This window comes from Lepidochelys kempii, chromosome 2 (genome assembly GCF_965140265.1).
Source record: "Lepidochelys kempii isolate rLepKem1 chromosome 2, rLepKem1.hap2, whole genome shotgun sequence".
NCBI classification, from domain to species: Eukaryota; Metazoa; Chordata; order Testudines; family Cheloniidae; genus Lepidochelys; species Lepidochelys kempii.
In genome coordinates this window covers 86530170-86556456 of record NC_133257.1, presented here as the reverse complement: position 1 = coordinate 86556456, position 26287 = coordinate 86530170, and the positions used below count along the sequence as shown (strand labels likewise).

The 26287-nt window shown below is 43.0% G+C and overlaps 1 protein-coding gene across 1 annotated transcript in view; it reads left to right on the top strand.

Moving 5' to 3' along the window:
- Positions 1-9539: 9539 nt before the first annotated feature.
- The window catches only part of AKAIN1 (A-kinase anchor inhibitor 1), a 29852-nt gene continuing 13104 nt past the window's right edge, over positions 9540-26287 (top strand). The window contains exon 1 of the mRNA XM_073329430.1: positions 9540-9681. Within this exon, the coding sequence (XP_073185531.1) occupies positions 9666-9681 (16 nt within the window). The 5' untranslated portion in view covers positions 9540-9665. The remainder of the gene's footprint in view (positions 9682-26287) is intronic.

Genomic DNA, 26287 nt, shown 5'->3' with positions numbered 1-26287 from the left:
GGGATGCTTAATGCTGAGGAGCTATGGTTTACCACAATCAGTTGACATGTTTTACTACCTGTAAACCAATGGTTTTCAAACTGCGAGTCAAGACCCAGTACTGGGTCACGGAATGTAAGGCACTGGGTTGTCTCGGTGCTCATCAGCACCGCCGGCCGGGCTGTTAAAAGGCCCATCAGCGGTGCTGCCCAACTAAGGCAGGCTAGTCCCTACCTGTTCTGACACTGCGCTGCGCCCCGGAAGCAGCCAGCCACAAGTCCGACTCCTAGGTGGGGGAGCAGTGGTTCTCCGCCCACTGCCCCCACCCTGAGCACTGGCTTCCCGGCCAATGGGAGTGGGGGAGGGGGCGGTGCCTGCGGGTGAGAGCTATGAGGAGCTGCTTGTGTGCCTCTGCCTAGGAGCCAGACCTGCTGCTGGCTGCTTCTGGGGTGCAGGACGGTCCACAGTGCCAGGACAGGCAGGAAGCCTGCCTTAGCACCCCTGCTGCGCTGTTGACTGGGAGCTACCCAAGGTAATCCTGTGCCTCAATCCCCTGCCCCAGCCCTGAGCCCCCCCAAACCTGGAGCCTCTTACTACACTCCGAACCCCTCATCCCTGGCCCTACCCCAAAGCCTGCACCCCCAGCCCAGAACCCTATCCCCCTCCCATACCCCAAGCCCTGCCCCAGTCCAGAGCCTCCTCCCACACCCTGAACCCCTCATTCCTGGCCCCACCCTGCAGCCCTCACCCTTGCACCCCAACCCTCTGCCCCAGCCCTGAGCCCCTCCCAAACCCCTCCACCCCAGCTCTGTTGGGTTGTGGGCATGAAGAATTTTCTTCAACTGGGTTGCCAGAAAAAAAGTTTGAAAATCACTGCTGTAAACTATATCCTAAATCTAAATGCCAAATTTAATCTAATCTGTATCTTAAATCTACATCCAGTCTATATTTGTATATTTCAACTGCATCATAGAAATATATGACTGTTTCCCATTAACAACTTCTGGTCTGGGCAGTACAGGACCTTTGGGTCCCAAAATATGTTCCTTATGTTTCCCCTATTTGCAGTTTCTCTTATGAAACAGCTAATCTCTGGCCCTGGGACCCAGAGGAATATTTTACTTGTGCTTCAGGGAGCAGAGGCTGGGGAAACTGGATCCAATTAATAGGTGCAAATATAATGCAGCAGACATGGTGGGTAAGTGCTGCTGTAGCACTTAAAGTGCACCAGGTGGAAATGGATCACAGACCTGGGAAATAAAATTTCTAAGCAGTGAGCTGGGTCACTGAGTGGTGCACAACTTTAGTATCACACAGGGGAAAGGAGTACTTGTGGCACCTTAGAGACTAACCAATTTATTTGAGCATAAGCTTTTGTGAGCTACAGCTCACTTCATCGGATGCATACTGTGGAAAATACAGAAGACGTTTTTATACACACAAACCATGAAAAAATGGGTGATTATCACTCCAAAGGTTTTCTCTCCCCGCACCCCACTCACCTGCTGGTAATAGCTTATGTAAAGTGTTCACTCTCCTTACAATGTGTATGATAATCAAGGTGGGTCATTTCCAGCACAAATCCAGGGTTTAACAAGAACGTCTGGGGGGGGCGGAGGAAAAAACGAGGGGAAATAGGTTACCTTGCATAATGACTTAGCCACTCCCAGTCTCTATTCAAGCCTAAGTTAATTGTATCCAATTTGCAAATGAATTCCAATTCAACAGTGTCTCGCTGGAGTCTGGATTTGAAGTTTTTCTATTGTAATATCGCAACTTTCATGTCTGTAATCGTGTGACCAGAGAGATTGAAGTGTTCTCCGACTGGTTTATGAATGTTATAATTCTTGACATCTGATTTGTGTCCATTTATTCTTTTACGTAGAGACTGTCCAGTTTGACCATGTACATGGCAGAGGGGCGTTGCTGGCACATGATGGCATATATCACATTGGTGGATGTGCGAGTGAACGAGCCTCTGATAGTGTGGCTGATGTTATTAGGCCCTGTGATGGTGTCCCCTGAATAGATATGTGGGCACAGTTGGCAAAGGGCTTTGTTGCAAGGATAGGTTCCTGGGTTAGTGGTTGGCCTTCTCTGATTGGCTGCTTTCCCCACTTGCCTACCTCCTGGGGAAGAGAGGTCAATCAGGGTTTCTGCAGAGCTCTCCCCTCACCCTCTCTTCTTACAGGAGGGAGTGGGGGGGAAGAAGATAAAGAGCCCAACGCTCAGTATGACTCCACTGCTTCCCTGTCTCATTGCAACACCCAGCCTGAGAAGGGGGACAGGGGACTCTGCTGCAGCCCGCAGGCCTGGGGGAGAGGGTTGAATTATCCCAGGAGGAGCAGAGGTGAGGCTAGGGAGAGGGGCATAACTGACAAGGGGGAAGAATTGGGGGTTGGGGAGTATAATTAATTTCTGGGCAGGGGGAAGGGCAGATGTGGGGGTGATGATAGACACCCTCTCTCTCTCTCTCTCTCTCTCTCTCACACACACACACACGCTTTTTTCAGATCACCGGAAACAGCTCTTCACTCCCAGACTAGTGGGTCTCAAAATCTAGGAGTTCTGTTTCATTTGTTTTCTGTTATGAACCTTGTCTTTTGGTTAAGTAGCCTAAAAGGACTGAGGACACCCTTGAAGAGAGTTTTCCAGGAGCTGTCTCTTACAAATTCCATTTTGATCCTTTCCCATCTGTTGTGGAATAGCATTGTCCACTGTGTTGCATTTCTTCTTCCTATTGCATTCTTCTTTCTGTTAAATGGCCTGGATTCTGTAGTCTTCTTTCAAGGGGAATCCAACTGAAGCCAAAGGGGTGTCTTGTTTACTGTTTTTATAGTCAAAAAGAAAAGTTACAACTCAGTATGTACCTCATTATATTTATATGACCATTCTTTATAGGGTGGGGGAATTTTGTGTTTAGATGGGTACAAATTGCTATCATTGTCAGGATGAGTGTCTTGGATCCAAAGACAATCAAGAGACCTCATTAATGCCAATGGATGTGTCAAGTCCTCCTTTATAGGCTCAACAGAAGGAACAATTAAGACCCTTTATGTAGTAAAAATAACTATAGATACATGTGGCTCATTGCCAGGGCAGAGCTAAATCAGAAGAGGTTCCCCTGTTTGCAAACCAGGGGCTAAAATATTGGTTACAGGTTGTATGTTAGAAGGAGCAAGCCAGAACAGAAAGTTGTGAGTGTGACCCTGAAAGGAAGCAAAGAGACCCAACTTCTTAGACAAAGAACTCACTGTATTGACACATTTGGGGATTTCTGAGCAAGGAATCTGTCTGCTGTTATTCATTTTCCATGGTGTTCATGGAAACAGGACTTTGTGTACTTTTTTTTTTTTTTTTTTTTGCAAAAAGATTACATCAAGAATGTACCTAGTTCTCTGAAAACAGCTCAAGGTGCAGTAGCAGTCAAAAAAGCTAACATTGTTAGGAACCATAAGGACAGGAATAGATAAGACAGAAAATACCATATTGCCAGTATATAAAACCATGCTACAGCACACCTTAAATACTGCATGTAGTTCTGGTCTCCCCATCTCAAAAAAGATATATTAGAGTTGGAAAAAGTACAGAGAAGGGCAACAAAAATGGTTAGGGGTGTGGAACAACTTCCATAGGGGAGAGATTTAAAAGACTGGGACTGTTCAGCTCAGAAAAGAGACCGCTAAAGAGGGATAAGATAGAGATCTATAAAATCATGACTGGTGGGGAGAAAATGACTAAGAAAGTGTTATTTACCCTTTCACATAACACAAGAACTAGGGATCACCCAATGAAATTAATAGGCAGTAATTTTAAAACAAGTTTAAAACAAATATAAGGAAGTACTTATTCCCACAATGCTCAGTCAACCCGTGGAACTGGTTGCCTGCAGATGTTGTGAAGACAAAAAGTAAAACTGGGTTAAAAAAAGAATTAGATAAGTTCATGGAAAATAGGTCAATCAAAGGTTCTTAGCCAAGATGGTCAGGGACACAACCCTACACTCTGGGTGACCCTAAACTTCTGACTGTCAGAAGTTGAGTCTGACAGGGGATGGATCACTCAATAAGCTGCCCTGTTCTATTCATTCCCGCTGAAGCATCTGATACCAGCCACTGTTGGAAGATAGGATACTGGACTAGATGGACTCTTGGTCTCACCAGTATGGCCATTCTTCTGTTATTTTCTTTTCAAGTTGTCTCTGGGTTTCATTTTCTCCTTTGTTCTTTTCCCCCACCTCTGTATATTTCAGTGCTTATTGTTAATTACTGAGGCATTAATCTAGGCCAGTACTAAATGGCTACTTACACCAATTGCTACTTACTACTTTTCACATTCATGTAAATCACTTTAACAACAAGTTGTTAATTGATCTGATCTTTCAAACCGACACTGAGTTCCAATGACATCTTCACGACAGCCTCCTTTTAGTTTCACATGCTATGAACTATGTGTTGATTGGTTAGGGCTTTCATCTGACCGTCATTCATGAAATTCCAAAAAGAGGTTAAAGTTTATTATAACAATAATACCCAGCCCTATAAAGTATCTAAAATAGTTCAACCAATTTACTGATTAGATTAGCAATCTGATTATGCTTTGGGTTTTTGGTGGGTTGGGGTAAAAAGGGGCATTCGCTTACACAAGACAATGGCTACCAGTCTGCTTCATTCTCAGTGTTGGGATGGAAGCTTTTATAAAATAATTTAAAATAGCTGGGCTACCTTTCTGATACCATAAAATGTTTTCATGTGCTGTTTGACTGATTCCATAAACCTCTTACTTATGGTTTGCTGTGCTTGGTATCACACAAGCAACTCAGGAGGGCACTTAATAATACAGAAGGAGAAAGGAATAGAAACTCTTTAAAAAGCAGAAATATGTTTGAACATCTTTGCAAGATCATGCTAACTGAAATTTAGAGCTAGTAGCAATTCAGGTGCAAGAATACGAGAGTTTCTGGAAGGACTGATAGGAAAGAGTTTCATCGTTCCCAAAAGCTGGGAATCAAAATTCCAATTGGAAAAAAATAACATTTAAAGAGCTATCAAGCATGACTTCATTTTATCTTGAGGTTCTTAATCTAAAATAGTTTTCTTTATCAAAAATGTATTAATAATAAACTTGTGTCTATTTGTGCTGGGGGATCATATTTTGATTGTTATGCTTATGAATTTGTATGACCAAATAATGGCATTTATCAGGGTTAAAATGAAGGGATTAGAAGTAAAACCATAGCAATACAATGTACAGACAAGAAGCTTAAATAACAGGAGATCTAATGAAATATTTATGTGATTTAAAGGGACACTATCAACTTGATTTTTTTTTTACTGACTCATTTTACAAAAATACAGTTCCTGATTGACCACCCTTTAAATAGGTCAAAACTTTTAAAACAATCCTTTAAAATATTTTATAAGGGATTTTCAGTTCTTTTATTGATGTTTATACGGGTCTCTTCAGCCAGGGAGAACCTGACTGATATACAAGGGAAACAATGAAACTGACTAAACAAAAAATCACTAATTTATTGGTCAGTTTTAGTAATCTTAGGTGTTGTAACAGTAGCAGGTACAAAACTTTCACACAGATATATGATTTCTTCCCCTAACTCCCCCCCTCCCCATTGATAGTACCCTTTAAATGAGCAAATACAAATTTCTTGCTACATTACAGTGTATCTGGCATAATATGTGGTCCTAAAATGTTAAGGTCCTTTTTCAGTAACCTGACCATGCATGGTATTTTTTTTCACTGACTTGCAGTTGAATGAGAGATCAATCATTATTACTGTATTTTCTCTGGATAAGCGTGTGCTGTATTAATTATAATTCTTGCCTACTGTGTCTATCAACAGCTGAAAAGCTGCCTACATGGAAGGAAAATCTTCTCTCCATTAATACTTCAGTTCTTGAGTATAACCATTCAGTACAGAACAAGGCCCTTTGCAATTATTTCAGTAAGTACTTATTGATTCCACTTCTCTGATGATGTGTCCTGAATTGTATTCCATCTCATTTTTTAAAAAAATATTCAAGGTTGTGACACAATCTTGTATTTAAAATTTTTTCCATTAGATAGGAATAAACCAATAAGATGCCTTTTATATTTATCATAGTCTAGAAAGCATTGATTTGTGTTGGCATTAAATATGAACCAGAAATGCTAAGATTCTGAAATAAAATGTCCACTCTGCCTTACTCATTGGGTAATTTGAGGTATAAATATAGAATTCCACTAATCAAATAAATGATTAAACAACTTCATATATAAACAGTGGATAGCAATCACCTGTCCTTCAACAAAAACAAAACAAACAAAAAAAAAAACCTTCAGTTTCTTAACAAATCCAACACATCTACCCAGAGTTACAATGGGGAACTATGGAAGTTCATGTCACAAGATAATACACAATTTTTTGAAAATCTTTTTTGGAAACAGGCTTCATTAAGCAAAAAAAATGTCTTCCCTCCCTTCCCCTCACCTCTCCAACCACCTCTTGCTCTCCTCCCAGGAACCCATTATCGTATGACACACCAGTAACCCCATCAATAGTCTAGTTAATAGCAATGGAAATGAATAGGTTTTATTTTAGAATAAGCAGATTTTGAATTCATTTCTTTCTGCTGAGGTCAAGTCTCCATTAAATACTTGAAACTCAAAGAAAGAGTCCACATAAGTGTACATCATAAACTAAAGCAGCTTCGCAAATTTTCCTGTGCTATCCTAAAACTGTGCCTTAGCCTTGACCTAGACCACTGAACTTCTGAGGAATGATAGCATGCCTAATCAATCCCTGACCTTCCCACTGAGACTACCAATACAGGTGCTAACTTGTGCTAATATCATGCTTTCTATGTATGACAAAGCCACTTTAGGCCCAGGTCCGCAAAGAAATTTAGGCATTATGACACTGAGCATCTAGCGTCCCCTGACTAATGGATTTCTTTGGGTCCAGACACCTAGAGTGAGGCAGCAGTGCACATGCCCAGAGGCACCTATGTTTCTGCCTACAGAACTTCTATTGCTGAATGCTTAGGTGCTGAGTGAGTTTAGGTGCCTATATGGTTAGGCACCAGCCAAGTGGGAGTTTTGTGGATCAGCGTGCCTAAACCTGATACTTAGGCACTTAAGTACCTATGTGGATCCAGGCCTTATCTACTAGGAATTGGACTAAGACTAACTTATTTCACATAGGCCTCCATAACAATTTTCAGAACTGGGGTGAATTTGAACTGATGGAAGGTTGGTTATGCTGAAGGTGAAGAGGTTGTGGTCAAAGAGAGGAGCTCAGCTATGGAGAGATCAAATGGGACAGGGTTTAGAGAAGACTGTCAGGTGAGTGGCTTTTTGGGAGCAGTAATCCAGAGCTGAAGCGCAGGCAAAGATGTGAGATCAAGGAGTCACATGGCTAATGGGATGAACAGGATAGCCAAAGGGAAATTGAAGTTGCTGAGGATGAGGGCAGCCAGGAGGCAAAATATGAGAAGATGGTGGATGAAAAGGAGCCTGGAGGGCAGTAATGATAGCTCCATAACCAGAATAAATGTAGTTCCCTGAAAAAGAGCAGTAAGAAGTAGTGGGAGATATCACCAAAAAGATCAGTAAAAGAGTGTGGTGATTCCACATTTGAGTTAATTTACTATTAGGTGTGAATGACCTCTTTTTAAAAAAATGTATGTTAAGAACTAGAAGTTGATTTGATTTCCATAACTCACAGGCAGAGTCCTGAATTTCACTTTTGGGGAAGAAGGGGGCAGGTTAGAGAGAAAGATGGCTGAGTAGAAAAGGAGGAAGTTGAAGGTGGGGTTGTAGGAGCCTGTGTCAATTATGAAGATTAAGTGCAAAAATGTATTGCACAATGCAGAAATGCACTTTTTCCACCTGCTTTCTACTTCGCTTAATTTGTATTGCTTGAACAGCCTGCAAGGGAACATGATACTAAACTGGGAGGAGTGGTAGATACGCTGGAGGGGAGGGATAGGATACAGAAGGACCTAGACAAATTGGAGGATTGGGCCAAAAGAAATCTGATGAGGTTCAATAAGGATAAGTGCAGGGTCCCGCACTTAGGACGGAAGAACCCAATGCACAGCTACAGACTAGGGACCAAATGGCTAGGCAGCAGTTCTGCGGAAAAGGACCTAGGGGTGACAGTGGACGAGAAGCTGGATATGAGTCAGCAGTGTGCCCTTGTTGCCAAGAAGGCCCATGGCATTTTGGGATGTATAAGTAGGGGCATAGCGAGCAGATCGAGGGACGTGATCGTTCCCCTCTATTCGACATTGGTGAGGCCTCATCTGGAGTACTGTGTCCAGTTTTGGGCCCCACACTTCAAGAAGGATGTGGATAAATTGGAGAGAGTCCAGCGAAGGGCAACAAAAATGATTAGGGGACTGGAACACATGAGTTATGAGGAGAGGCTGAGGGAGCTGGGATTGTTTAGCCTGCAGAAGAGAAGAATGAGGGGGGATTTGATAGTTGCTTTCAACTACCTGAAAGGGGGTTCCAAAGAGGATGGCTCTAGACTGTTCTCAATGGTAGCAGATGACAGAACGAGGAGTAATGGTCTCAAGTTGCAGTGGGGGAGGTTTAGATTGGATATTAGGAAAAACTTTTTCACTAAGAGGGCGGTGAAACACTGGAATGCGTTACCTAGGGAGGTGGTAGAATCTCCTTCCTTAGAGGTTTTTAAGGTCAGGCTTGACAAAGCCCTGGCTGGGATGATTTAACTGGGAATTGGTCCTGCTTCGAGCAGGGGGTTGGACTAGATGACCTTCTGGGGTCCCTTCCAACCCTGATATTCTATGATTGTATGATTCTATGCCAAGCAGGGCCAGGTGTCCCTGTACAAGCGGCTCCCCTCCATTTGTGTTCGATCTCTGTCTGCCCAGGGTTGTTCTAAATTCCACTGTGGAGATGAAGAAATTGTTCTGCCAGAAACGTGGGTGCTAAATTGTATCCCTCATAACAACCACAGAGAATGGGGGGTCCAAAAGTTAGTGAACTGTTTTCTCCTCCACCACCGTGTCTCCTTCTACCCTTTATTTGGCCTCTGGGGCATCAGCAACCTCTTCTTTCTTTCTCCCATCCTCTTTCCACGGTTCACATTTCTTCTGTCCTTATTCGCGTGGCCTAAACGCCTCAGCGCCTGGGTAGACGGCGGCCAGCCCAGGAGATCAACTTGTGAAGTCTTTCAAATCTTAACCCTAGGGAACTAAACGCACGAAGCCTGAGCCCATTAGCCAGGGTTGCAGACGACGGTCGAAAGGCAAACCCCTAAATGTCAGGCAGCTTCCAGTGGGGCCGCTGACAGGAGTTAATGAGGAGCAATTAGCTTGCCCCCGCTGGGAAGCGCTGCTAGTCCCTCGCCCGCCTTCCCCTTCCTCCCGCTGCTGCGCCAGGCTGAGGGGGTGCTTGCGCTGGCTCCTTGCGCAGGACTGGCGTGTGCAGCAGGCGAAGGACCGAGGAGTGCGCCGAGTCCCGGTCCCCCTCCTCCCCTTGCCGCCGGAGCGGTGCATTGTGGAGGGAGCCCGCGTCCCGCCGCCGCCGGGGAAGCCTCCTGCCAGCGGGAAGCGCCGAGGCTGGGAGCTGTCCAAGGTGCCGGGGGCCCTGCGACACCCCCGCCGGCTCCGGCGCTCCGGCCCTCCCGCCCTGCCCGCGGCGCCCGGCCGGACACGAGCATGGTGTTTGCTCCAGGTAACGCGCTGCCCTTCGGCTGGCGAGTGAGCGGGTGCAGGCGGGCCGGGCCCCGCTCTCCTGGGGAGGGGGCTGAGCATCCCCTCGCTACTCACCTGGGAGCGCCACACGCTCGCCGGCGGCTTCCCGCGCCCGGCCCCTGCAGACCCTGGGGTGGGGGTGGGGGGTCCCAGAGCGAGCCTGGCTCCGCGGAGGCTGCGGTCCCCTTGGGCAAGCGCCGGGCGGAGCCCCAGACCCTCCGCCCCCGGAGCCGCTTTCGGGGCCACCTGGCACCCCCCGCGCAGGGCTAAGTTTGGCGGGGGCACGGGATGCTGTGCCGGCGGTGGGGCCGGGGCTCAGGCTCTGCTGCTGAGTGCGCCTGGCTTCAGCTGCTTGTGGGGCAGCGCGACAGACCAGCCTCCAGCCAGGGGGGCTGAGGGAGGGAGGCTGGAAAGGCTCGTGGGAGGGGGAAGAGAAGAAAATGCACAGCCTTGCTAGCAGGTGGGGTGGTCTTTACACCGAGGAGGAGGAGGAGAAGGGGAGGCTGCCTAGGGCTAAACTTGGGTAAGTTAGAAACAAAAGGTCACCTAGGTGGCTGCTGTCAGAAGAAAACTCCTTGCGGGCAGGCAAGGGAGCAGCTGTACCAGAGAGCGGGCACAGCATGGTACCCAAGTGAGGGGGGAGCCTACCTCTCCTTTTCAAAAGGGAAGTGCCAGAGGCTTTCCCTCGGGGCTAGGCGTCTAAGTCACTCAGGTCCTTTTGAAAATGTTACTTGCCGACTAAAGAGATCTAGAGTATCCGAATGGGAGAGTTCCCCCCGGCCCCTCCTGCGATCCTCACTCAAACAAACTCCACGGGGCGTCTTGCAGGATCTGGCCCTAGAGGCTTAAGATGCAGAATCATTGCTGAAAAGATCATCACCGGAGTTGCATTGGACTCCGTGTATTTTGGTGGGGTGGGGAGAGACTGAAGAAAATCAGTGTGGTGTGGGTCAACGTAACTTGTATAAAATGGCATTTGTCAGGAGGAGCTTATTGCTTTTCACTTCTTCCCTAAAACTTAGGGTACTAGTATAACTGGTCCTGACCAGTGTAGCAGAAGTGAGATAAGAGGGATGTAATTTGAGAGGGTTTAATTTTTAAAGTTTTCATGTTCCTAGTTTCAATTTTCTTTTGCTTTGAGAGTCTATATCCTGTCAATTAAAGGGATATGAGTGTGAAATGCTGGAAGGCTATATATAATAGCCTCAAAAAGCCTGTTTGGGTTGAACCGGTTAGCCTGACAACTGAAAGACACAGCATTTTGAGAAATTATCTGTTTTCAAAATATTAGTGTGTATTTCAAGTTGCCCAGTTGCTTGCTAATTAGATACACCCCCCCCCCCCAATGTTTTGGATTGGAAAGAAAACCAAGGAAACAAGTTGTTTGTCTTAACTGAACCAGACTCTTTTTATTGTAGCATCCCTTCACACTCCTTTTATCTGACAGTCCAGATGTCTCTCACCATTAAACATGGCATTGTAAAAAAGCACCATGGGACTGGAGTACTGCAGCAAGAGATAAAATAATGAAAACAACCCCCCCCCCAAAGGATGGCAATAAACTGACAACAAATCTTCCATTGATATCTTGTGCTACACAGAACTTTCTTTTCACATGCCTAATCCATAAATAGGAAATTGTTTTATGCAAAAATTCTGTTTCAAACAGCCATGTTCCCTTATGACAATTGGTGCCATATCATAGATAAGGTAACGAACGAACAGGGATATCTAGGAGGTTAGAAATCAATCATGGGAGTTTGACATTATCCTAAAATGAGAAAGGCAAAAGCTTGAGTGAACTGCATTTTTAATCAGTTTTCTTATTACAAATCAGTCTGAGTATTATTTCTACTTTAGATACAAGAAGTTTACAATTTTATAAGAAGATTGGGGAAATATTTTGTAAACCTTTACCTTTCTTATAGTAGCTGTGCTACAAAACACTTTCCACATTTGCTTTGGAATAGGAGTTTCATTCTGTCTTAAATTTTCTGCTCTTATCTTATTATGTATGAGATGGTACTCTGTTTCATTTATGTGCCTTTCACAGCACATAAAGATTGTTTGTATAACTGGAAATGGTTACACAGTTATTTCCTTAAATTTAATGTCTACAATGATAAACATCTAGCAGCCATTGGTTCCAGAAAATAATAGGATTTAGGATAATGCATCTTATTTAGCTGTAGCCAGCTATAGCTTCATTTTGTTTATATTCAAAAAAATCTATCAACTCCTGAAATAATAATGAATAAGTTACTCCACAGCACAAACTTATACTAGATTATAAATTGTGAAATAGAAGTAAATCTTCTGACTTAAATAGAACTTTTAAAAGGCTAACCCAACTGACTCTTGACAAATAGATATTTTCCTTTAAATTCCTGCTACCTATATCTATTACCTTAAATTCTCACACCCACTGCTACCAATATACAGGTACCTACAAATCATTGGACCTGATGGATCAAAGCCTGTAAATGATGGGCATCTTTCAGTGTTCAAAAGAAAATGGGCCTAATTCTTCACTGACTTCCACCATGTGTCTCATTTACACCTGTGCAAAATGGGCATAAAATGCTACCACTTTGATGTGATCGTGTTTTACACCCACTTTTAATTCACAGAAGATAGGTATAAATGACTATACAAGGTGCCAGGGAGTGGAAAAGCTAATCCAAAGGGCAGAGATTTTTTTGTTTGTTTGTTTTACTCTGGTTCACTGCATTGGTTGATTTGCTAATCACTTAGACACTATGGGCCAGACTCTTTGCCAATGTACAGGGACTGTAAAACCATTTCATACAGGTACCTGGAGATCCTACAATGTAGGGGACATCCTCTGGTGGTGTAGCTCCCCTATGCTATTCTCCTCACAGTGGAAGGTATATGGTCCATGAAAAGGTGGCATGGACAAAGGACCCTTGTGTTCTGGCTAACCCCAGTTGTTACTGCTTTAACTCGTGCCAATGAGTGAATTGGCCTTTTGTTGGCCCAAATTAGGAGGCTGTAAAAGAGGTGTGAAATCCTTCCTCACCCCAAGTCATGGCTGCAGTACAGTTCAGCCAGGACCAAACCATGGGGTCTATGTCTTGAAGTTTTGTCTGCTTGCTGAATTCAGCAAAAGTACTTCAGGCAGCCTACAGAGTGGACTAGTCCCCCCCCCCCCCCGCCCCATTTGTGTCATTGGGTGGATGGGAGACTGCAATGGACCTGGGTCAGGTCAAAAGAAAATGAACTTTGCACTGCCCAAACTGCAGTCTGTCTTAAAAATGAATTCCAGATATTAAAAAAAAAAAAAAAAAAGCTTGCAAAACTATATGCTATATAAAGCCAATTATTATAAATAATTCTACAACCTACCACTTTGTTTTCATAATGTAATGAATACCAAATTATTAAAGCATTCAATAGTTGGCACAAACTAGGAAAAGATGATTCTATAAAGTGACACTACTTTATAGTATTTATTATTACTTATTTATTATTACTATTATTATTATTATTTATTATTAGTACTTTATAGTATATATTACTTTATAGTATTATAAAATGTTTAAAGCTATTAGTATTGCTTACTTGCATGCCAACACGGCAGATTATGAATGCATCCTGTATCAAAGGAATTTTAGAATTTAGTGTTGTTACCTAGCTGTTACAAACTAATTCCTCTTGTCCATCATCAACCTAAGATATTCATATATAAACATTAATTTTATATAGGCTTATTTCAAAATAAAGGTAACATTTCATTACGTCTCTTACAAATGCTTCTAACATATTCTATAACAATTTAAAAAATACATTATAGTACCACTAAGAATTACTTTCCAATATCGTATTTTCAGTAACTTATCATAATTTATTTTTCAAGTTGTAGCCGTTCATGCTTATTCTCAACCCAAATGTGAATTTTTCCCCCCATGTGGAAATATTGAATCAAAACCAGTCATTTTGATTTGTCTAGGCATGAGCAAAAAGAATGTGGCTTTCATACTTTAAGGCAATTGTCTAACATTATTTTGCACTCAGATCTATTTTGTTTTAATCCTTCAAACTGTGTATGTATATATTCCTGCATAAGGAATGCTTTTGTTTTCAGAAGTGAGTCTGAAAATGTTAAATATATAAAAATGTGTTTATTTTGCTAATGATCTAATGTTGGGATAATTGTAAGTTTGCATAAAACTTATTGCATCTTTATTAGTTGCCAAGAATGGTACTTTCCTAGAGTTTAAAGCAAGAAGGAACCATTAGATCATCTAGTCTAACCTCCTGTAATCCCAGGTCATTAAATTTCACCCAGTTACCCTTGTATTGAGCCCAATGATTTATCTGAGTAAACCAGAAATTGTGTTTGACTAAAGCATATATTCCAGAAAGGCATCCAATCTTGATCTGAAGACCTCAAGAGATAGGGAATCCACCACTCTTCTTGGTAGCTTGTTCCAGTGGTTAATCATCCTCACCGTTAAAAAGAATTGTGCCTAATTTCTAATTTGAATTTATTTGGCCTCAGCTTCCAGCCATTGGTTCTTGTTACCCCTTTCTCTGCTAGATTATAGCCCTTTAATACCTAGTATTTTCTACCTGTAAAGGTGCTTACAGTCATGAAAGAGGGAAGAAAAGGTTGGGGTTAGTTAAACCTGGCAGTATTTCTATATGAGGATCATTGAGCAAGCACATTTCTATAATGTCTAAATAGCTTGGACTTTTACTTCATGGTATTCACTGCTCAACACCATTTTGCTGCAACAATAACTCTGTCACTAGCACAGCTGTTCGTAAAATGTTTAAAGCTATTAGTATTGCTAACTTGCATGCCGACACGGCAGATTATGAATGCATCCTGTATCAAAGGAATTTTAGAAGTCACATTAAAATGGAATGGTGTCCCTAGCCTCTGTTTTTCAGAGGTGGAGATGGATGGCAGCAGAGAGATCACTTGATCACTACCTGTTAGGTTCACTTCCTCTGGGGCACCTGGCATTGGTCACCGTCGGCAGACAGGATACTGGGCTGGATGGACCTTTGGTCCGACCTAGTATGGCCATTCTTATGTTCTTATGTTCTAAAATGCAATGGAAGAGATAGCAGCTGCATACTTAAACAGATGTTTTTACTCATCTGAATAGTCATAATCCTGTCTAATTTAAAAGCTGCAGAGATTGGGGTCCGGTGTGTAGTCTGATGTGACCACATGATACTACATGGTGTTTTTTGCTTGTTACTTATGGTTGCAATGGCTGCTCTCAATCCTAAACTCTGTCTCCAGTGCACTGCCCAAGCCCTTAGGGGAGTAAGAAACAAAGAGAGAATTACATACCTGTAAGTTTGCTTCTCTGAAGGTGCCCTATTGTAAGATTCTCAGTCCTAGGTCTTAGTTCCTTATCATGACACAGCTAGAACTGCCCTACCTCCAAAGGAAGTTTGACCCCTGAAAGTAGCAGTGGCAGGGTAGAGCATGGACTAGGTGCCTAGTGGTTATCATACAAAATCCCTTATGGCTGTAAATGTTGCCCTCCAGTATTCTAGTCAGTTCTTACGAAGGTAAAAACAGAAGCCAATTCATGAAGATCAATGTAAGATTTAAAAGCATGGCTAGTGTAGGATTATTGCTCCTTAGCTCAGGATTGACAGAACTCATTGTATAGCAACATTTCTACTCGTCATAAGATAAGGTTTTGCAAACCCTACAAGCTTGGCACAATATGATATAAAGGTTGTATTGCAATTAGTTTGGTGTGGCTGAGTGGTTAAGCTATGGGAGAATTATGCAGGCAATCCCAAACAAGTACCTGAAATATACAACAAAATCAAGAAGATTAAGGGGTGGTCAGAATTAGCTCAATTATTAATTTGAGATCTGAATTTAATTTGTCAAGAAAAAAATCTTAAACATGTTAATATAGTGAGAGTTGAAATACAATTTATTTTCTTAAATTATCCTGATCGTACATTAAGACAAATTCAGATAAATAGTTGAAGGCACCTTTCACTTCCAGGTAAATGGGCTGAATCCAAAGTAGGTCATTAGCGACCACCAGAAATAATGGAAATTAGGTTTCTGTGCAGTGGTCATGTTAAATGAGATGGTCTTAGTGTTGGTTTTGGTGGGGTTTTTTGTTCCAGACATATCCACTACTGGCCTTGGGAATAATCTGCATCTACTAAGCAGAGAAGTAAAGCTGTGAATGGGAAAAATAGAATGAGTTACTCTTACTTCTACAGTTTTTCCCTCCAGGTCAGAATGGGAATTGTTCTTCTAGAGAAAATTGCTCTGCTAATGTCTGCTGTACTTGCTCTATGGATAAATGATACCTCATTTTCCAGTGGTTTCAGTCTAGCAACATTAATGAGAAATAAATTCACCTAAATGTACTATCAACTATAGTGAAAGCTGGATTTATTCATATACTCTTGTTAACCTGGGCTCCCTTGTATTAAGGGTACAAATAAGGAGTTAAATAAAAATTATTTTCAAATTAAAAATCAATCTATATATTGACTGGCTGAAATAAGTTGCCTCAAAGTGGCCAGTCTATGATCAGGATACACACTCTGTGATAAATTAAGTGGGGGATAGCTCCCTTTTATGGACACCCAGCCAGCCAGTTAGCTATAAAATCCCTGTTAGTAGCTGTTCTCTACTTGCTTTACCTGTAAACGGTTAAAAAAAAAAAAGCCCATAGGTAAAAAGATGGGAGTGGGCACCTGACCAAAAGAGCCAATAGGAGGGCTAGAACTTTTTAAAATTGGTAAAAAAAACTTCCCCTTTGTCTGCTGTTGTTGTTCTCCGGAGAGAGGAGACGCAGAGCAGGAACAGGGCTGAGTTATGCTGTAGGAAGCTTTAAGCCAGGTATGAAAAACCATCAGATCATACCTAGAGACTACTTATTTGAAACCCCCAAATATGTAAGTAGATCAGGGAATGTCTAGAAAGATGCGATTAGGTTTATCTTTTTTTTTTCTTATTGGCTTGTGGACTCCTCTGTGCTAACCCCCAAATGCTTTTGTTCTGCTTGTAACCTTTAAGCTGAACCTCAAGAGAGCTATCTTGATGCTTCATTTTTGTAACTGTTTTTTTAAGACCTAGCAAAAAGCCTGAGTTCCAGATATATTTTTTTCTTTTTGTTTTTAATAAAATTTACCTTTTTTAAGAACAGGATTGGATTTTTGTGTCCTAAGAGGTTTGTGCACATGTTGTTTTATTAGCTGGTGGCAACAGCTAATTTCCTTTGTTTTCTTTCTCAGCTCTTTCCCGGGTCGGGGGTGAAAGGGCTTGAGGGTACTCCACAGGAAGGAATTCCCAAGTGTGCCTTCCTGGGTTCCAAAAAGGGGTTTTTTGCACTTGGGTGGTGGCAGCATCTACCCCTTCAAGGTCAGAGAAAAGCTGTAACCTTGGGAGTTTAATACAAGCCTGGAGTGACCAGTATTAATTTTTAGAATCTTTGCGGGCCCCACCTTCTGCACTTGAAGTGCCAGAGTGAGGAATCAGCCTTGACACACACTCTCTAGTAGTCTGTACACTTATACAGAATAGCATGCATTACATTTTGAAAGATTGTCATTGAAGCAGTATCTGTGTCAGTGCTGGCAGAAATGAATAGTTTGACCTTAACAGTACACTGCTTCAGGTTTCTTCAGTCTATGAAGTCCAGGCAGGTGAGCTCTGTATTGCTCTCATCCAGCCTCATTAATCTCTGAAGTAGCATTATCAGAAGATTCTTTCTACCTCTGTCTACAAGAGATCTTGGAATCTTCTACCCGAAGGAATAAGATGAGCCCATATTTCTTTCCTAGGGATGCACAAATGTGTGAGGCAGAATGTGTGATGCACTCTATGCTACTTACAGTGGTGCTCTTTGTGAGATGCATCTTTAACATAGTACTACAACAAACTCTAGCTTGCTTTTCTAATTAGAGCAGCTGCTGAAAACATGAAATGGTCACTATTGATTATTGCATCCATTCATAACTTGTCAGTGTGAAGGGGGTGCACATCTGTTAGCCCATAAAAAAGCCTTCCTGGTTATGATTTCCTCCCCCAACCCCCTGCAGACTGAGGTTTCCTGCTTTTGTCTGGAGAGTGACAAGTAGGACCTAAAGGAAAGGAAGCAGGTCAGCCGCACCCAATTTCTGACAGCACTTGAAAAGAGGATAGCCTCCTAAGAGGGGAGCTGCTGTTGTTCAGAGAAATACTCTTCACTGATTGAAGGAGTACTCCACATGTACATAATCTTGTTTGCTTTATTGTCAGTTGTGACCTTGCTTGTAAATAATCAGTCTGAATTCCCGAGAGACCTCATGAAGAGGCTTAATTTTCCGCTGGCTTTCTAAAATAACCAGGCCTCTGTCCCAAAAATGTGCAGTGGTTTGTTATTTTTTCCCTTGCATTCCAAAAAGGGTCATCTCCTTTTACTGGTTAGAGTGAGAGAAGGGAAGAACTCTCCTGTAGTCAGGATTCAACTGTGCAATTTTCAATATTAGACTATGTATATATCATAGAATATCAGGGTTGGAAGGGACCTCAGTAGGTCATCTAGTCCAACCCCCTGCTCAAAAGCAGGACCCATCCCCAATTAATTCATCCCAGCCAGGGCTTTGTCAAGCCTGACCTTAAAAACCTCTAAGGAAGGAGATTCCACCACCTCCCTAGGCAACGCATTCCAGTGTTTCACCACCCTCCTAGTGAAAAAGTTTTTCCTAATATCCAACCTAAACCTCCCCCACTGCAACTTGAGACCATTACTCCTTGTCCTGTCCTCTTCCACCACTGAGAATAGTCTAGAACCATCCTCTCTGGAACCACCTCTCAGGTAGTTGAAAGCAGCTATCAAATCCTCCCTCATTCTTCTCTTCCGCAGACTAAACAATCCCAGTTCCCTCAGCCTCTCCTCATAAGTCATATGTTCCAGACCCCTAATCATTTTTGTTGCCCTTCACTGGACTCTTTCCAATTTATCCACATCCTTCTTGTAGTGTGGGGCCCAAAACTGGACACAGTAGTCCAGATGAGGCCTCACCAATGTCGAATAGAGGGGAACAATCACGTCCCTCGATCTGCTCGCTATGCCCCTACTTATACATCCCAAAATGCCATTGGCCTTCTTGGCAACAAGGGCACACTGCTGACTTATATCCAGCTTCTCGTCCACTGTCACCCCTAGGTCCTTTTCCGCAGAACTGCTGCCTAGCCATTCGGTCTCTAGTCTGTAGCTGTGCATTGGGTTCTTCCGTCCTAAGTGCAGGACCCTGCACTTATCCTTATTGAACCTCATCAGATTTCTTTTGGCCCAATCCTCCAATTTGTCTAGGTCCCTCTGTATCCTATCCCTGCCCTCCAGCGTATCTACCACTCCTCCCAGTTTAGTATCATCCGCAAATTTGCTGAGAGTGCAATCCACACCATCCTCCAGATCATTTATGAAGATATTGAACAAAACCGGCCCCAGGACCGACCCCTGGGGCACTCCACTTGACACCGGCTGCCAACTAGACATGGAGCCGTTGATCACTACCCGTTGAGCCCGACAATCTAGCCAACTTTCTACCCACCTTATAGTGCAGTCATCCAGCCCATACTTCTTTAACTTGCTGATAACTTCACTATCATCTGAAAGTGACCCAGCTTGAAAGACCCCTAAAGGGAATAATGGATAACAAATCAGATATGAATTTACCTTGTTATACAATAAGGAAAAATGACCTCAGGTAAATCCACACTAGGAAAAATGTGTTTTTAGCATGTGTTAGTTAACAAGTGGTAACTAACACAAAGTAAAATGAGACAATTTGTAGTTTTAATGTGTGTTAGTGGGTCAGAGTAAATGTTAGTAAGGAGCCTAAGGGTCCAGCTTGCAGTGTGGGCAGCTGAGAAAAAAAAATGTCTTCACTTTTAGACTGAGCACATCTGATACACAAATTGACAGACACACATGCCATTTTCAGAGTAGAACTGCCCTTTAACAATTAGGGATATTAAGCAGATATATATATATAAAATTCAAAGAGCATTTCCATTCACATTTCGAAAAAGCTCATGTTTGTGTTCACTAGGCAAGCAAGATGACCATTGGGGTTCTAGGCCAGTCAAGAATATTTTCACATTAATTCACCCATCTCTCTGTATTCAAATGAGAAACAATGCTGTTTGCAGCTATCATGTTGGTAATTTGGATGCCAGGTATCTTTAACTGCATATATAGTTTGTAAGAGATTGGGGAGTGGGAACTAGGAGATCTTAGTTCTATTCCTGTTCTGTCACTGGCTTTGGTTAAGTCACTTAACCTCACTGATTCTTTTTCCATCTAAAGAAAGATAGGATAATTCCTACCCCACACAGATGTTGTTATAAATCTTAATTAGTGTTTGTAAAGTTCTTTGAGATCTTCAGATGCAAATCACTGTAAAAGCACAAAGCATTACATCAAATGGCAAAATCTAATATTATCCACTATGTTCTCTTTGTTGGACACCTTCCATTCATCTATCATTTAAATTTACAATGATGCATATAAGACCTGATCCAATCACAGTGAAGTCAGCAGTCTCTTTATTTCAGTAGGAATTGGATTGGGCCCACAATGGTTTTCCACTCTAGAGAAGCTGTATACTCTGCTAAGGTCTTCCCTTCAGCAGATTCCTGAACTTGCTGCAGAGATTGTGCTCTTTAAGAGAGAGGTTCACCTACAGTTAATTTATCCATTAAAAGAAATAACTGTAAAAAGGGAAATTAAAGTCTCCCTTTAGCTTTGGAAAAACTGGGCTCAGATGTTCTGTAAGAATCAGCTTTTTCGTTTGCTGAACGCTGGCTACAAGAAACCTTTGTTTAGACTAGCCTTCAAATTTAGTTCCATAAAGCTCTCTCGGAGCTGAGTCTGCTTACCAGATTTGTGTATCAGTCATATTCTGAAGTCGCAACAAAATATTTTATCCTGATGTATTATCTCCAATAAACTGTATAGCACAAATATGAATAGTAGTCTGTGTACTGCAAAATTTCTAATGGCTAAAATTGTTTAAAGTAAAGAACTAAAACTGCATCCAGCCCCTGCAGGTGAAGAATAAATATAGCTCCTTGCAGAACATATTTATTATAGATGATTAATTTGAATAGCCCATAACAACAGAGTTCTGAATCTTTATTTTTGGTAAATTATATAGTTGGCCTATTTAGAACTTGAATGTTCTTCTAGAATGTATTAAATTGAGAAACTTAATGTGCTTCTAGTTAATCTTATTGAAATAGTTGTGGGAACAAGTTTAAGAATAGCAACAAAAATATACCAGTTTAAAAAAATTGTTTGAACTTATGAATCCCTAATGCAAGTTTGATGCTTCATTTATAGTGAGAATATTTCAAACAGAACAAGAAAATTCACAGAAGTCTTTTTAAAAATATAATGTTGATACAACTAACATATCCACTGAAATTCCTGGGGATTTTTTCCTCTGCTTCTTGTAAAGTAGCGAAAAACCACCAGACAGAAGTCATGAAAACTCTGCTTTATGAGATTCTTGCATGGATGCTATATCTAGATACTTCTTAAATATGTAAATGATGAATTAAGCATTAAATCAGAGCTTATGGGACAGGTTATACTCATCTCCCTGTTCTTTCGGAATTGGATCACACTGAGTCACAATCTATCTGCCCCTGATTGTGGCTGGCAAAGTGATCTGTCCTAGCTCAGCGCTGGCTCCAGGGACAGAAGGTTGTGGTAGGAGCTATGCTGGGTTCATAGATTATTATACAGCCAGAAAGGAGCACTAGTCTAGTCTGATCTCCTGTATAATACAGGCCATAGGACTTCCATAAATTAAATTTGTTTGAACTAGAGCATATCTTTTAGAAAAAGATGACTGAGCCCTATATGTTCTAGTAAGAGCGAATGCTAAAATATCCCCTAAAACTAAGTTAGGAAAATATGGAACTACTCCTGAGGGCATTCTGTGCCAAAAAATAAAAAATTCTGCACCCAAAAAATTAAAATTCTGCACACAATATTTTAAAATTCTGCAAATTTTATTTGTCAAATAAATGTGGAGACTCCAGCATGGTATTGGGGAGCACAGGCCACTGGCTGCACTGAGGTGGGAGATCACTGTGCAGCTTCCTGCCCCCGCAGGACACAGACTCAGTGGTGAGGCTGCACCAAACCCTGACACAGTGCAAGGACGGCGCCTGCCCCAGAAACACTGCAGGGCCATGCCCCCCCATGCCAGGTGCAAGATGCAAGTGTGGAGGGGCTTAGTGTGAAGGGATCCAGGTGTGGGTTGAGAAGGTTCTGTGTGGGACAATCTGGGTCCAGGCAGCTCAGTGGGTGATCCGGGTGCGGAAGGGATCTGAATGCACAGGGGCTTTGGGATTTCTGGGTGCAATGGTAATGGGACTCTGCAGGGGATCCCAGTAAATGTGGTTGGGGCTCAGCAGGAGGGGTCTAGGTGTGAGGGGGATAGAGTTTGGCAGGGGGGGTCTGGATGGCTTGTTGGGATGGTCCAGGTGCAGGGGGAGTGGGGCTCATTGCAGGGGGGTTCTGGGTGCAGGGGGTGTGTACCTGGTGGGAGGGTCTGAAGGGTTCGGGATGCACAGGGGTTGGGCAGATGTGGGAGCAGCTCCCTGTACAGGGATCCCTCCCCCTGCAGCTGAGGAGCAATGGGTGCAGGAAGCAGGAGCAGGGAGAGGAGTTCGCAGAGCTTCCTGTAGCCAGGGGAGAAATCTGGGGATGGGTCTGACCCAGCCCTGGATGCCATGCAGGAGAAAAGGAAGTCCCGTCCTCCCCAGCCCAGCCCGGACTAGCAGCTGAGCCCAGCACAGGGTAGGAGCCACCAGCCAGGTCTTCCCCAGCTCCACCTCCTGCACCCACAGTGATTTACCTCTCTGCCAGCTACCCTGGGCAAAACGTACTGCTGGGGAGGGTCGCATGTCCGCTCTTGTGGCTTCCCTTTGCTTCCCCAACAGAAAGTAATTTTTCTGCTGGGAAGCAAAGAAATCTGCGGAGGACATTTGACAGGTTTCCCGCCCCCCCTTCCAGGGTGCCACCTGATGTAATGGGGTACCACTCAGCCTGACTGTTCCAGCAGCCTGGGCTCCCTCACCCTGTCCTGCCACGCCACGCCGTCAAGCCTCTTCTAGTACACATACAGGTAGGGACATACCCAGCTGCAGAAAGACAGACACTGAAATCAGTATTGCATGGGAAGGGTTTCACCTAAGGAATTGCCCAGGACTCAAGGGCACTCTCCCTCTGGAGAGTAAACCCAAAATGTTATTGTCTTGTACTGCACTGACAACTGTACAGCATAAGCTAATTGAAATTTGCGCTCTCCTTCACTGTGGACAGAGATATGCACAGCTTTTTGACCCCCAGTTACGAATTATGTAAACTGGGTTAAAAACAAAAACAAGTTTATTAAGTACAAGAGGTAGATTTAAATGATTATAAGGGATAGCCAACAGATCAAAGCAGATTACCTTAGTAAATAAACAAAAAACACAAATTGAGCTTAACACACTAGATAGGTGGGATATAAATTAGCAAATTCTCACCCTAAGTGATAAACTGGCTGGCTGACTCTTAAGGCACAAATTGCCTTGGCTTTCCCAGGTTTTCATATACAGGCTAATGATCCTTCTAGCATGGGACCATCACTTCCCACAGTTCAGTCCTTGCCCCTCGGGTGTTTCCAGGTCTGTTGTTGCAGGGAGAGTGAGGTCCCCCCAACGATGTATTGTCCCCCTTTTATATCTTCTTCCCACTTGCTGGAAAGCTCTTTTGCTGTGATCTGAGTCAAACAGTTCCCCTTGTGTAGTGCTATCTCTGACAGGTTTCTACTGTTCAGAGTTCCTGAGGTAATCCTTGTGCTTGTGTGCATTTCCTCAATAAGCCATTAACATTGTTTGGCCTTTGTACAGTTGCACCTAAAAGGCTGCTTGTAGGTGTTTTCAACCTCACATGTTTCAGTAACACATACATAGCCAAACTTAATAACTTCACATACAATCCAATGAGATATTAATGTCTAGCAGATTAAGACTTTTAGAATGATACCTCACAAGTCATACTCTGTACAAAGCATATTCTAATTACATGACAGTGGTGAATATTGGGGTGTCAGAGTGTCACGGACATAAATTCTGCACATGCGAAGTGGAGCAGAATTCCCCCAGGAGTATATGGAACCAATGAATGAATCTTATTCATTCACAGCTTAGAGACTGAAATACACATAAGAATCTGATTGTGCAACTGTTTTTAGGCATTTTTGATTCTCTTCTCTTTCTGCTGTAGAATTAGCTGGGTATTGCCCTCATACTTTCCATGCTAGTCAGTCATGTCTCCATATAACTCCAGAATAAAGAATAAGAGGCAATATTAGACACACCTAACTCTAATACAATGAAAGAGAAATTTCAGTCTCTTAAACATATACTTTTGTTAAGGTTACAACTTAATCCTACTATGTACACCCAGGGTTTCTTGTCACACATCTAGATTCAGATATGTCCAAAGCAGGCCCTTACTCCAGCAAACAATTCAACTGGAACTATTCATTCATAAAGTTAAGCATTTGCATAAGTGTTTGCAAGGTTGGGGTCCTGGTAACTGCCTCATTCAGTCTTAATATACAAGCAACGTGACCAATTAACTCCCTGATTTTGGACATCAAGCAGCCTCACCCTTTAAATCTCTCCTTGAAATCCTCCTTATTTTGGTTGGGCTTCCAGAACTGAAACTCTTCAACCAGTTTATAAAAGTAATTAGAAAATAAGCTTTTCATCATCTTATAGTGAATTGTATGTTAAAGACAAATCATGCTACACACATTACATATGCAAAATATGTAACCATAGAAGAATCATCAGATGGAAGAAGATTTCACTCTCCCAACTCCTACTGCCAACCTAAGCATAAGGAACTGACCTCAGCTTCCCACTTTGTGGTACACTATAGTGCCACATACCACCCACCCTAATTATTATTTGTATTATTATAGTGCTCAGAAACCCTGTCCCTGGGTGGCATCGCTGCTGCACCCCGTCTCCAAGCATGCACTGCTACTCCCAGTCAAGGAGGTTTATTCTTTTATAACAAAGGTTAAACAAACAGAACACAATCTTAAGTCAATACCTGGTCCCCAGGCTTCAGGACCACCCCTCCCAGGGATCTCTGCCAATCCAGCTCCTGGCAGCTTCCTACCCTCACCCAATGGTTTTGGCTTGGAGCAGCAGCCACAGGCTTGCTTCCCTGATCTTCTGGCTCCACCTTGTTCCAGGGACTTACCACAGGTATAGGCCCAGGTATAGCCCGGTCTGCTCTAATTAGCTGGAGTAGGCACACCTGCTCCAGTCCAGGGGCACTGGGCTCAGTCTAGCCACAGAGACCAACTACCCTGTGATAACCCCATTCATGGACCAAGCCCCATTGTGCTAGGCCAGTGGTTCTCAGCTGTGGTCCACCCCTTGTTCAGGGAAAGCCCCGGGCGTGCTGGGCCAGTTTGTTTACCTGCCGCGTCCACAGGTTCGGCTGATCGTGGCTCCTACAGGCCGTGTTTCGCTGCTCCAGGCCAATGGGGGCTGCAGAAAGGGCGGCCAGCACATCCCTTGGCCCGCGCCGCTTCCCGCAGCCCCCTTTGAGAACCACTGTGCTAGGCACTGTACAAACAAAGAACAAAAAGACTGTTCCTGCCCCAAATAATTTATTCTCATCCTACGAGCTAGGCGCGTCATTCCCCTTGTGCGTGTACACGTACTTGTTGTGCTAGCTCAATGAGAACTAGCACAACTATAAATAGCAGTGCCGCTGTGGTAGCACAGACAGTGGCAGTGGAGGCCTGGATTAGCCAGGCCAAGTACAAACCCGCCTGAATCTGGGGGGTTTCAGATGTACTCAGCACCTCTAAGCTCTGCCTCTGCTGCCACGTCCCATGCTACTATAGCTACATGGCTATTTATAGTTGTGTGTGAGCTCCATGAGAGCTAGCACAAGTATATGTACGCAAGCAGGGGAATTACACTCCTAGCTCATAGTGTAGATGTAGCCTAAGTATAAGACAAGAGACAGCAGATGGACAGAGGAGCATAAGGAAACAATAAAATACTATTGGTCAGCATGATAGGCAGTGATCTCAGCACGCCAGCAGCCTACAGTGTGTTAATGTAGCAAAAATGAAGACAACATGTCCTTTAAGAATTTTTCCACTGGCACAAACCGAGAGGAAGATGTATGGGTTGCAAACTAAGGTCCTGATTCTGCAGTGAACTCCATATAGATGCAGGGATCCACCTGCACACAGCTTAAATTACTATCATGACTGTTAACAATTACTTTATATTACAGGCAACATCCTGTAACTTCTTCCACAGAGACGAAACACATCTACTCCACTTATACCTTACTTCAGCAGTATTCTCTCCTCTCTGCCTCTATTAAAAGTGTGCCTAAAAAGAGGTGGTTGTAATTCTTAGCTAATCATAGTCTCCTTTTCTCACACTTCCATCCCAATTTGACATTTCATTTGGGTTTTTTAGTTGTTGACTTATAAATCTAATTTTAGTAACTTTTAAAATATGATTGAGA